Genomic DNA, 13,921 nt, shown 5'->3' with positions numbered 1-13,921 from the left:
ACTTTCTCCTTAAATGGAAACATTTGTATGTAACATGTATACAAATGTTTTGGTTGCTGTTACTTGTAACCACTATTTTTTTATATTTGTGACTTAAAAAAAATAAGGGATAAATGACAGTAATTATACGTACATTTTGTACGTACTTATTATATATAAATTTACTTGGAAATTCTACATGTTTAATAATAAATAATAGTACGAAAGTTTTAAGTTCTTTTTAATTTTACACTCAATGTCAATAGAAAGTTCGTAAGATTAAAAATACATTTATGTTGAAATAATATGTAACATTAATTCACAGTATTGAAGCCAAATATCTGTAACATAATTTATGTCACATACATATGTATGTATACATATTTACAATAATTATATGTTCTGATATACTATATGCATAAATATGTGTATGTATCTTTGAATGTGTAAATAATTCATGAATGTGACAGTGAAATAAATTACACATATTTTACATACATTATGTAATAATATAATATGACTAGAAATAAATAAAAATTTAGTTTATATTTCATAAAAGAATAACGTATTAATGTTAAATAATTTATTATATATTTATTTATATAGTTTAAATTTTATTTATAAAATTAATATTAAAAGTTCTCTTTAATTAAATAATCTAATTTAACGATTACATTTTTATATAAATAAAAATTTTGATGGTTTAACTAAATAAAATGGCCAGTAGTGATTAAAAAATATATTTAAATATTAAATAAATTCAAAATAGCAACATTTTACGACCCTCTATTTATAATAAAAAATAATTGTATTAAAATTTGAAAACAATAGTAAACATTCGTTATTACTTAATATACATATCAATGTATCAAAATGACGTTATGTTTATAAAATAACACCTTATTTTTGTCAAATTTCGTTACCTTTTTACAAATTATATTATAGTTATTAACTGTTTAAACCATTCATTATATATTTTATAAAGAATTTACATAACTATAAAAATTTAGGTGTTCTGAGTTCTAACTTCATCACCTACTACTGTCATAGCCATCCGACCTTTCTCTGCATTTTCAGTTACTTGCACATAACTTGTTGCATCAATACTATTCAGCCTTAATTTTTCTAATAATTGTAATTCTTGAGGTTCCAGTTTTTCTCCAAGTTGTCTTAATGCATTTAGTACTTCTCCACGTTGGCGATCACTAGCTTCCCTATTCAGTTTTCCAAGTTTCATATCACAATCAATTTGAGCTAGACGTGCTCTAAGTTGTGTTGTTTCTCGCTTGCCAAACATTCTAATAACAGCAGGAGTTTTAAATGCTTCACTGATTGCTGACTGAGTTGCCTATTTGTTTAAAACATAAAATACATTTTAATTATTTCACAGAATAATATTTGTATAACTATGTATTTCATCATCTTTAACACTTAGATAGTGGATCGTTAAGACAATGATAATTGTTATTAAAATATGACGTACCAACTGTATTGAACTTAGTTCATCAACTAATGTTGTATCTCCTGATATCATTCGTTGTAAAGTATCATTAAACTCTTGTAAATCTTCCTTCGTAAGTTGCATGGCTTCTTCATAAGCATCTGCATCTAATAAATTCCTATCAAATATTATAATTTTAACGAAATATATGTTATAAAGTTCATAATATAATCGGACATTAATTTTTAGATCATATAAAAAATTCCAAGTAATAATATCTTAAATATACCGGTTTTCTTCTATATCTTCCAATTGCTGTACTAGTCTGTCCAATTGTGCTTCTAGATTTTTTCTTAACTTTTCCGTTTCCACTTTACCTCGAGAACTCATTTTTGTATAAAGCGTTAGAGCAAATATAAAAATTTGAAGTATTAGGGAGCGAAAATGATACTGCTATCGCATAAAGTAAGGTTACGTTGAAGATCAGTGTGATGGTATCATTACAAATATTTTTATTATATATTTTCATAGAACGGTTTTAAATAATTTTATATATTTTGTTATATCTTTTTAGATATGTATATCAGTTCTAATACATACAACTTTCTTGTTTAGGAAGTTAAAAAATGTATTATGTTAATTAAGCTGTTATCAACAGCTGCTTACTTTCAAAATATATGTAGATGTTTAGTGATAGATAAAATTATATTTATATACATTATATTCTATGTAATTAATTGCAAAAGTGTAATAATTTTAATCGGTTTTATTAATCATTGATATACTTAAATGTACATATAAATTTATATTCATGTACAAAAATACAAGACATATTTCCTTATATATTTAAATAACATTTACACTTCTATTTACAATATATATATATATTTACTAAAATACAATGTAATAAAATTTATCTATAATAACAAAATCATATTTCTATATACTCTCACTTTTAGATACTATAAATCACGTATAATATTTATCAATTGATGTGGTAAAATGTTGTAAGATGATAACTTTTTAGTTAAAAGTTGTTTAAATTTTGCCTGGCATTATTATCTACTATTTCACATTATTATCACATAAGTAATAATGAATTAAATAGTTATCCATTCTATATTAATTATGCAGTTCATGCCAATCATTTGATTGGTTGCTGTACAATTTTGTTTCGCTACATTACCACAAATCCGTTCGTGTCGTTTCAAAAAAATAGTACCTTTCGAATGAATAAATTAATACAAAACTAGTTACAATTTATAATTAAATAGTTCGAAAAATATCGATTATTCAAGATTTTTTACAATTTATATTAGACTTTATTTATCCAAAAAAGGTACGACAAGTTAATATTTTTATATTACCATGAAGGAACGTTAGATCAGAGGAAATGGAAAGAAAGGCGTGCTGTGGTTGTGCTCAATGTACGGTGCGCGTCGCTTCTTTTTTCTTACAAGAAAACAAGCCATCCACCGTTTGTCAGACAGTTTACGTGATTTTTTAGACAAGTAGAGCAACGTAGGTACGGTTATCGTCGACAATAATCGGTCATTTTTGTAAGAAGAAGTAAATGACCGTGGCCAGTTGAATACTGCATACAATACCGCGCGTGAATCTTGAGAAAAAAAAAGTGATAAGAGCATAAACACTTTTGGTTGAATGCATTGTCGAACAAAGACTCCGCGTAAAAAGAGCTTATAATTTGTCAAAGGATACAAAGAAAAACGGTGTTTGAACAAAGATTGTGGAAAAAGTGAACGCGAAATTTTTGTACATGAACAGATTGTCATTAAAGTGCGCGCGCGTGTAAACGTGCCACCAGTTTCCTACGGGTGACCGAACGCTAACCATCATTTTGCGTACATCCAATTGTTCCGTAAAATTTGCTTGGGCAAGGAAGTCTTTCGACAAACATTACGCTTAACTACGCGCGTGCGAAAATAACGTACCTATGAGGACCTCGGCGAGCCACATAAGGCAACAAGCTTTGAAGGTAGTGGAGAGTTTAAAGAAAGGAGGCCTACGTTTGCGATGAGTATGCCGACGAAAGGGAAGCATCACCACCTATCCCATCATCAACATCATTCTCAACCTCATCATAATCCGACACAACATCAACTCATAGTGAACGTCAATCAACAGAGTGTCCACTCGTCCCCAGCTTACAATACCGTGGTTACGAGTAACACCTCGCGCTTTGTACCGAATGCTGGTGAGTAAAAATTATTAATACAATTTTTCATTTATACGCATCAATTGTACGCTTTTTACGTTTGTTATATATATACGTGTGTGTGCATATATATATATTTCTACGCAAACGAACTTAAACGTCTATTTCAAGTACGTAGAGGTTATGTTTTGAGGTTAAGATAACCATGCGGTCCATGTGGTTATCCATTAGGGAGTTTCTGTAAAAATATCTACGACGTCGTATTTATTTTTGTTATTATTATCTTTACGATTAATTTTCATCTAATTGTTTTCTTTATGTTTAATATTTTTTTTTTCATAAATACAATAAAAATGCGATTGTATGAAAAAAAATATTGCGTGCCTGAGAGTTAATTGTTCTTTTCATACAATTTTTTTAATTATTAGTTTATAAATGATATATTAATCGAGCAATTTAATTTACATGGTATATGTTTATTCATTTTTTGCTCGATTTGCAATAGCATTTTGTGGGTTTTATTCATTTTTTTTTTAAATAAATTTATTGTATTATACCATAATATTTCTGAATTTTTTATTCGCGTATAAATTTTGAATATTAATTTTATAATATTTTTAAAGAATTTAAATTTGCTTTTGGTTGTTTATCTTTGATATTGAAAGGCGTTAAATTATAATATTTCATCATATATCTATTCTCAAGCGTTAAATACATCTAAGGAAACTAACTTAATAGAATTATGGAAGCCATGAAAGATACATTGTAATTATGCGAGTTCTACTACTGTCCAATATATCGAAGTTATGTAGTTATTAATTTTTTTTCATGTTCTATTTAACGAATAATTTACCAGGTTGTTTTATTACTTCTTCAACAAATAGGTTATTTAACGATAGATTCTACTCGATTTTTCGCTTTGAAATAATAGAACTAAAGAATCTTAATTGGACGTGATGAAATGATGAATAAGAACTGTGATCGTATTGCAAAGAAAATACTTTTCCTTTCGATTCTGCTTAAATGGTGTTAGTACAAAGTCAGTGATTGGTTATAGAACGACCTTATCGAAGACATTTGACACTGTTATTAAATCACTTTGATGTAATCAGTTGATTTTCCGTATCGATTACGACTTTCTTACTGTTAATGGTTTATGGTTTTCTCCGTATTTCTTGATCTTGAGTTTTGCCCGAAAAGTTTTAATTTTATTCCGAGAAATGGACAGGGAAAATATAAGCGCTTGATACGTGTATAAATAAAAACAAACGAGAGAGAGAGTGGGGAAGCAATCTGTTGAATCTTACGAAAGTTTCCTTCGTGTAAATTAAGTGTCGTTTAATAGACAAATTAAAACTGAAATAAGAATAATAGATATATGGGTCGTGTGAAAGGATGTACGAAGAAGTAACTAAGGAGAAAACAGGGAAAGAACCCACGAAAGGAAGAAAGAAGGAGAATAGGATGAAACGGGGCGACATAGCTAACTTGCCGAAGGCTTACGAAAACATCCGAGCATCGAGTTCGGCTGTATGTCGCGCGTAGTCTGTGTACATGTGGCAATCAAGCCACACGGTACACACGTTTCTCGTTCTCTTTTTTTCTATTTTATTATTTGGCTTATCGTGAAAATAATCGAGTGCAATTTTATCAGGAGTATAACAAAGTTCACGACAACGCGATAGAATCGTGCGTAGCCTAAATAAAGGATCATTTTCCTTTCTTTACGGCGTAATATTTTCAAGGCTGTTTTGTAATCCTATGGTTCGAAATATCAAGTCAAAAGATACTGTCTTCCTTTTTTAACAACATTTTATCGAAGTTAATTCATATTTTTATAGATACGTCGATTTTATATCGTGCACGTTGATTTTGATCGGCAAACAAATCGTGTTATTTGTGTATCAGGCTACAAAATTATCTTCACAAGCAGCATATGGTTGTTGCGATGCATATCAAGTGTGTGAAATTAAATGATAGAATATGTTTATCGTAGTTGTCGTGTAATGTGAATATCATATTTAAGAATAGAACGTGAGAAAATATTCGTTGATACGTGACAACCGAAATAGTCTTTCAAAAGAAAGTGTTGCTACACGAGTGAGTTAACGATAGTAGTAACCAGTAGTAGCAGTGGGTATTGCCGGGCCTTGCGGTTACTAACTCGTGCGAAAACATCGTCTTACCAGTATCATATCGTCTTTGCTGGCGCGGAGGTTATATAATTTCGACGAGCGGTCTTTTCGTTTGCAAAGCACGAGGAGGTGTCCATTCATTCGAATAGCCATCGTTGCTCTTTCAAGTATTCGCGCCATACAGGCGTATATACATCGACGAAGAGAACCTCGTGTATCGCTTCCTCGCATGTTGAGAACGAGAGTGGATAAGATCGCACAGTGGGCAATCACACCGCTAAACATGCGCTCAATCATCACCATTTCTTACCATCACTAACATAACGGTCGTAGGAAAAATTGGACCAGACACTAGAACGACACGCAAGACGAAAATGTCCACGGTGATAGGTAAGTTGAATGTCACGCTGCGTTCGCGGCAATCGCCTATTTGAATGCTCCAATGTTTTTACAATGTTCGTATTCTCTGAAGCAGAGATTCCCAAAGTATGGGATCGACCCACTGGTGGTTTTCTATAAATATTAATACATAACAAATTTAAAAGCACATTTACAAAATATGGGTATCGATTCACTAATGGGTCATGAGCTGATTTTGAGCGAGTCGTAATATACTGTAGAAGTGAAACGTATGTTATATCGAAACGTATATTATATTCCTAGATTTCTACTTTCCACAGCTCTATTATATGTCTAAATCCCTATATTCCAAAATCTAAATTTCCCCAAACTTCTCTAGATCTCAATATCCATTCAAGAATCCCCACATTTCGATTTTTTCAGATCCCTAAATTCTTCTAAATTTCAATTTCCATAGATCTCTATATTCCTGGTATTTTTTAAGATATAAAAAACTGAATATCAAAGGTCCCCCTAATCGTGGGTGTGGATCCACAGGTGGGTCATGTTAAATATTAAAATATAAGGAATTTAGAAATAGTAAAGCGATATTTTTTATTCAACAGCCCTTCCTTTTAAAATATGCATTACAGTGTGACATAATTTATGGTGTAATTCTAAGTAAAATTAAACTGTAAGGAGCGAATAAGTATTAAACGAAGTGAAACTTGCGATGAATTTCGGGAGATGTCGCATGTGTCAGTAATCACTGGTTAGGTGAAGATTACCCTACCAGTTGACGTGTCACGTGTGTCATGAGCGTAGAATTCCTGAAACTATTTTTTATACAGCTCATATTAACTTTAGACGTTTGCAGTGTGTACAAACATTTATTACATTGCGACAGTATTTTATATGTGTTTTTTATCGTTTAAAAAAATCAACGATGAACACAAAACTTAACTTTCACTATTTCTGTACGAATCGCTAAATTGAACATGTATGTTTCAATTTGTTGCACGTGTTTACGTGCATAAACTAGTTTTTGCAGTTTCTACGAGCTAGAATTAAATTCGATTCGGAGAATCAACTTGTGCGTAGGGAATTATATTGGACAGTACGTACAGTTTAAGCACAAATTTTTTAGATTAAAATGACTTTAAATTAAAACTTCCGATACGCAATCTTTCCAGCTCATGTTTTATTTGTCGTTTATATTTTAGCTGGTAACTGTTATAAGTCGTATTGAAGTATGATATGCAATTTAAAAAGGGCGCCAAAAAAGGCTGATACATAAAGTTTATGTAATAATTGGTTTGTCCTTCTTTTTCATTTGCTCGAGATGATCATATTCTTGTATTGATTTTACATTTTATTCGTTTAAAATATTTTTGGTTATTGTAGCTGTCGTGATTACATGATGTAATTATGTTTTATTAGAATACGGTTTGTAGTGGAAGAAATTATTTTAGCTGGTAGGTTAAGATTCTATCGAGGTTGTCAAGGTCCTTTGTCTCGTCTTGTTGGGTAATGTCTGTTCATTGTAAAGGCCATCACGAACAGAATTGCATAATGCACAGGACAACCAATAAAATTGAGCTCGTTATTGGGATGCGCCGGTAATTAATTCTCATACGTATGTTTTTAAATTGCCCCCCTCCCCTCTTGTATTTTTCCATTATCTGATTTGTTCTATTGAAAAGCACATATCTGAAGTACAAATTCACAGTTGTGAAATTTTGATAACAGAATTTTTGCCATGATATAGCGACATTGTGAAACTTTTTAAAAGTTGAAAGAACGTTTCAAATTGAAAGTCTTTTAAATCTTTTAAGTTTAGAAATTTAAAATCCAAATTCTGGGACTTTGAAATTCAAAAATTTACAAGTTATTAAAATCACAAATTTTTAAATTTAGAATATCAAGCACTGCATAGATAGATTTTTTTCTATATTGCCGGTAGCATTTTTCTCTCCCACAGCTTCGTTAATTACATTACTTAATTTTTTTTTACATTTCTATTTGATTATTTTATTAATGTAAGTATATTGTATGACGTTTAATTTTTAAAAATAGTTATTGCAATTTCGAAGTTCGTTGCGTAAATGGACATCGATATTTATGAAACACTTGTAGTTTTCAATGTATTATGACATAGATTTTGCAATATGTAATCACTGATTCTGCAATCTAGCCTGGAAACTCAGCTCTGGACTGTATTTTACGTGGATTTTAGGTTATTGCTATTTCTTGTGGGCATCTTATGATTTATGTGCAAGAAATTTATAAAACTTGAGCATGTATATGTAATAATGCTTTGTCATACCACGCATGGCTATATAAAACATGTCGACATGACGCTTGGTCAAACAATGCATGGTATATGTAATGCATGGCAGCGTACTTCGCCATATCACGCACGGTTATACGTGGCAATACGTGATAATATTTTGCATAGCAATATAACGCGAGGCAATACAACGATTGATTACACAATACATTGTGATACAACATATAGCTGTATAATGATGTAGAAAAATGTGAACGTCACTGATGTGTAAGTTCATATAAAAGTGGCAATATAATGAGAGTTTGCTATGTCACTATTAATTTGATCATACAACACATTGTGATACAACATGTAACTCTATAATGTTGTAGAAAGATGTGAAGTTACTGATGTGTAAGTTCATATAAAAGTGGCAATATAATGAGAGTTTGCTATGTCACTATTAATTTGATCATACAACACATTGTGATGCAACATATAGCTTTATAATGACGTAGAAAAATGTGAACGACACTGATGTGTAAATTCATATAAAAGTGGCAATATAACGAGAGTTTATAATGTTTGAAGATCAATATTTTTCCTAAATCTTTTTGAAAGATTACGGAAAATGATGGAGGTTACAAGGACTCGAAGTAACTTATCAGGAGAGAGGTTAAATAGAGGGAATATTCTTAGCTTTGTAATATCGCGTCCTTTCACTGAAAAGTCACCTATCCAAGGATACAAATGAAATTCGACGAATCGCGTGTAAACTTGTAAGAGGTGCTAGTAACAGGTTACAAGGTTGAGATTCGAAACCGAACGTACTTGAGATGATTCGTACGACAACAAGGGTATCATGATGATGTTGAACGATAACAAGCACGGTCACGTGATTAAGTGACGATAGGTGAAAGGTGGTCTGTGCATCGATTCGAATCGAAGCCAAAGTAAACGGCGTACCGGCAGAAAATGTGCATTCCTGGCAAGGCCGCCTGTACGCGAAAGAGGCCATCAGACATCCGGGGAGAAACTAACCGTACTTCGCTTGCTTCTTGCCGATCTCTTCGCTTTTCGAACGACCGTGCTTTTACAGTCACGTTGCGTTTAATTGCTCCCTCTTTGATCTCGCGTTAAAATGTTCGAGATTTAGGGTCTTGTTTTCAGAAATCCTCTGCGTATACTTTTCGTTTCTAATTAAATCGGCACGTGTAAAATTTATGAACTTTGAATGGCTTCCAGTAGCGAACTTATGTTTCAACAGATGCATCAGTTGCAGCTAATTAATTACTGTTGCATTGTTAAGGCAAACAATAGAAAGTTGAAATATTATGCATACTTTGCATTTAATGATTCTTGAATCTGCCAATTATGTGTAATTAGAATCTGTACTATAAAAGTGAAATGTGTGTGCATGTTGCATTTAGACTTTTCTGAATTTATACTTGTGCTCCTAAATACTTATATTTCTAGATTACTAAATCTGCATCCACATCTCCCACATCTTTGTATCTCTATATTTCAATTTTATTAGATCCCTATGACCTTAGAGAATCTTAGATCCAATTGTCCCTAAGTTCCCAATATCCTTCAATTGTAATACTCTACAATTTGATTAACTCCAGATTTCAATGTCCCAACACCCTCAAATCAAAATATCCCTAAATTGCAACATCCATAGATCACGGTATCCCTTGATCTCCCAATATTTTCGGGATTTATAAATTTTCCCAATAAAGTCCTCCGAGTTTGACAATAAAGTACTCCACAGAAAAAAAATTCCTTATATGACCAATTTCCATAATTCCATAATTTTTCTATTTTTACAGTTTCAGCGCCATATAACAAGATTTCACCACATTTTTATTAACATACTCTGGTACAATATTTAATGGTAAATAGTACTAGTCAGAGTTCAATAAAGTTTTCGTTTAAGTTACGAGATTATTTTTGAGTCGCATAGCAATCCTCAAGGTTTTGCCTCTTTACGTATGTTTGTGTTCGTCATTTATAAGCGGAAGGTTTTGAGAATGATTTACGATAGGCGCGTTAAGGAGCAAGAAAAAAAGAACGATTCGTGCACGAATTCTGTCGGTTGGTAACGCTTCGAGCATTTTAAGTAACAATCCTCGCAGAAATGATATTCGATGTAGAAAGTTTCTGTGAATGTGTGGAACCCGTTACGTTGGAATTCGTGAAGAATTCGTTTCCGTTTATTCGCAATAAAGAGTTTAATCCCCGGTAGATTCGTATACGTTTTATGAATATACATTTTTCTTCGCATTGTTTTCCGATGCGAATGTTAATTTCGTTCGGTTAAGGGCATCGTTTCTTTCGAGTATTCTGATATATCGTTATTTCGCACGAAAATTTTGTACAGTCAAACGTATATTTTTATCAACCATTTACTTATCGAACGATTATCAACACTTGAGAATCGATTATTCTGGCTGCGGTCGATTGCGATCAATTTGATATTCGATCGAAATACTGAAATGAAAGTGTGCTGTAATAAGAGGCAATTGATTAGACAAGTTCTTATAATTTTTATCTAATTAGTAGAATGTAGAATGTTTACTTGCGCAGAATATTATGTTTCTTTCTGGTACAAATCTTATTCGTAATAATTTTAATCTGGTACTTCAGTAAATCAATTATCAATAATAAACTCATAATTTTAAATACAGTAAATCATATAATATAATTTTGTATCAGTTACTATTTTTTTGAGAAAGGTTTTCTTTTAAACGTTACTCAGTCTAATTACAAATGGAAATTTATAAGACTCTTAATACGAAATATTTTATATCGCCAGAAGCAGCAAAGAATTCTTATCGCATACGAGTTATGATATATCAGGTGTTCATTCAACTTAAACAGGGCGTTCTGGAAGCAGAGGTGCTGCTACCGATAACGTTATCGATAAATATCGATAATCTTGTTACGGGGTGGGGATTATTGGGAATGGGAGTGACTCAAGTAGAATGGAACGGTTGTTCTTGTTCGTTACTTATTTTTATAAGTAATTTATTAATACGTAACGGTATTACGATAATACCGTTCATGCGAATGGGGATGATTTAGTTAATTCAGGGTAAAATTTGGAATTTCGTATTTATAATCTTTTTAACCTTTCTTTGAATTCGTTTGATTTCAGATACCGTGACACAGGTATTTCTTTAATCTTTGGACCTTTTTCAGGTGATTTTCTAATTTACAGAGGTTCTATTTTTAATTATGTTGGATCAAAACGTTGTTAGAATCTGCTAGGATAAATATATTCATTGCTCATTGTAGTTATTAGTAAAAATATGGAGTCATTTGCATTAGTGCTACCAATATTAACCTCATAATTAAAACAGCGGGAAATTCAAATCTCCCAATGGCCATTGCACAGTGAATTAAAAAAATAATTGCAACTCTTTAATAACCACATTAACTACTCGAAATACCTAACGAAAATAAATATAAAAAAATGTAATTCTATGAAGAAAAATTTAATTTCTAATTTTCTTGCAAAAATTTAAACAATGTTGGCAATGTACTCGTACAACTTTAGTAACCCAGACTTTATACTTCAACATAATTATCAGAATTTCTTTTTAACGAAATATTTGCATAAGTACAAATACGAGTAAGTCGATTCGCTATTCTTAAACGAACTAAATGTTTACAACAAACTCAGAATGCTCGTTTATTTCACTTTCAAATTCGTAACGTTACTTTCTCCAAACTTTGAACGCACTTTCAAAATCATATAATATACATTTTGAGTTCCTTGTAATATTATCCCCTTTTGTAACTTCTTTGGCTGAAACGTTTGATCGTTAAAATATCATTTCACTGCACTGACAGCTTATTACATGTTATATAATTTATTCAGATTTAATTTACAGCGCCTTTAGAATTGTGACATTTAACCACGTGCACGTTGTGCATTGGTTGGTAAACCAGATTCTAAATAGTTCCTGATAGAAAGTGCACGTTCACGCATGGTCGAATAATTTTTTCGCTTTAATTTATAGATATACGTATTAACCGTTCACAGATTCGAGGTTTCAATGCTTACAGCGTTACTGTGGCGATTTTGTGAAATATCGAGCTCTTTGTTACAAAACTTGAAACTCTTTGTTACTTGAAAAATTAATACTAATTACTTTTCATGAAAATTATGAGTAACATTGTTTGAAATAATAACACATTTATCTTACAAATATTTCATAATAAAGCAATTATTACGGTGCAAATATATATTTTAAATGCAATGAATTTACACCTTGGAATTAAACTCTAATTGTAAGTTTTGCGAAACTGTTGGATTAGTCAAGAATATTTTCAAAAAGATTACTTTCGTGCCTTATCCATTTCATCTTATTTACCCTATAGAATAAATCAATATAGATAGTACAGTGTTTTCCTTTGATTATATTACACACACATATTATTAGTACAAAGTAGTCTCAAATTTCAAGCTTGAAAAATATACATTTTTCTGTAATTTGAATTCTTCAGTACTATATTACATTACAGACATTTTTTCTGTTAAGAAAATTTTTTTTCTGACTCTTAAAATAAATAAATTAAAATTTAAAAAATTGTAAATCTCTCTCTAAAATATGATAAATTTTTCATTTTTTTCTACATAATTTTGCACACAATTTTTTTGGATAATAAAACAATTGTTTAATGATATGTTCTGTATTTTATTATTTTTTATACTAGAAGATCTGCTAACTTAACAGAGTGACAAATTTTTGATTCAATGCAAATTTATTCATAAACTATTTGCTTAAAATCTCGAGTAAGTGTTGACACAGCTGTTAAGATGTTACTTTTATTACCATAGTGTATAATCGGCACTAATGCAAGTTTAAGCGAGTCAGTGCTTTTCTACCATCTCTAATTACTCACCGTTAGGTCTCGGTGATTCCGTGTTTCAGATCCTTATTCACAAACTGGTTGTTAGGAGCGCAATAAAACTGCCTAATAAAAGTTTAGAAGCGACAAATCATTCAAGAAAATTATCTCCAGAAGTTGGAGTCTGTTGTTCTTTACCTAACTACTGTAACAAATAAAACGCTCACTTTTTTATTTAAATTTTGTTTCGCTTTGTGGACTTTGTATCATGTTGCACCATCTTATCTTACTCGTTAAATTTTCAAATTCAATTTTTTATTTTTTAATTTAAAAATTTCTAAGCTTTCAAATTTAAAGCTTAACAAATTTTTAAATTTATTAATTTTAAATTTGTAAGTCTGGGAAGAAATTCAGAAATTCTATCATTCAAGTGTTTTAACCTTAAGAACCTAAATAATATATATTTTTGCTCAATTTTTTAATTTAGAAATTTTTGAGCTTTCAAATTTAAAACTTAAACAAATTTTAAGTCTGGGAAGGAATTTCGAAATTTTATAATTCCTTTAACCTTAAGAACCTAAATAAATCTAAATTAAGTAGTAAAATTTCTGGAAGGCATAGTGTTATCTAACTGAACAGTAGAACGCACACGGTGCGTCCTTTTCTTTGCTAACTTCGAATTTGCGATTAGCGGCGAAAGTTTGTAAGTAAAAAGTCTACAC

The 13,921-nt window shown here is 30.9% G+C and overlaps 2 protein-coding genes across 4 annotated transcripts in view; one reads left to right on the top strand and one right to left on the bottom strand.

The window, feature by feature from the left end:
* Positions 1-703: 703 nt before the first annotated feature.
* Positions 704-2,098, bottom strand: LOC100881509 (protein LZIC). Its single transcript, XM_003706596.3, has 3 exons — positions 1,710-2,098; positions 1,463-1,598; positions 704-1,327 (listed from the first exon to the last, which is right to left on the bottom strand). Exons 1-3 carry the CDS (start codon positions 1,808-1,810, stop codon positions 986-988), a joined length of 579 nt encoding a protein of 192 aa, XP_003706644.1. The 5' UTR covers positions 1,811-2,098; the 3' UTR covers positions 704-985.
* A 708-nt stretch (positions 2,099-2,806) lies between these two features.
* Positions 2,807-13,921, top strand: part of Eif4g (eukaryotic translation initiation factor 4 gamma) — a 45,515-nt gene continuing 34,400 nt past the window's right edge. The window contains exon 1 of one of the 3 annotated variants that reach the window (XM_012293000.2): positions 2,807-3,635. In XM_012293000.2, coding sequence (XP_012148390.1) covers positions 3,455-3,635 — 181 coding nt within the window. In that variant the 5' untranslated portion in view covers positions 2,807-3,454. Of the gene's footprint in view, positions 3,636-5,144; positions 6,122-13,921 lie in introns of those variants that run through there. The other 2 variants (XM_003706597.3, XM_012293002.2) reach the window with 2 other exon arrangements.

This window comes from Megachile rotundata, chromosome 5, assembly GCF_050947335.1.
Source record: "Megachile rotundata isolate GNS110a chromosome 5, iyMegRotu1, whole genome shotgun sequence".
NCBI classification, from domain to species: Eukaryota; Metazoa; Arthropoda; class Insecta; order Hymenoptera; family Megachilidae; genus Megachile; species Megachile rotundata.
This window is presented reverse-complemented; position numbering and strand designations above follow the sequence as displayed.

Excerpts from the sequence above, each read along its gene's own strand:
- LOC100881509 (XM_003706596.3), bottom strand. The coding sequence starts at position 1,810 with ATGAGTTCTCGAGGTAAAGTGGAAACGGAAAAGTTAAGAAAAAATCTA. Across the intron at positions 1,599-1,709 it reads GAAGATATAGAAGAAAACCG|GAATTTATTAGATGCAGATG; the intron begins GTATATTTAAGA and ends AATATTTGATAG. Across the intron at positions 1,328-1,462 it reads AACTAAGTTCAATACAGTTG|GCAACTCAGTCAGCAATCAG; the intron begins GTACGTCATATT and ends TTAAACAAATAG.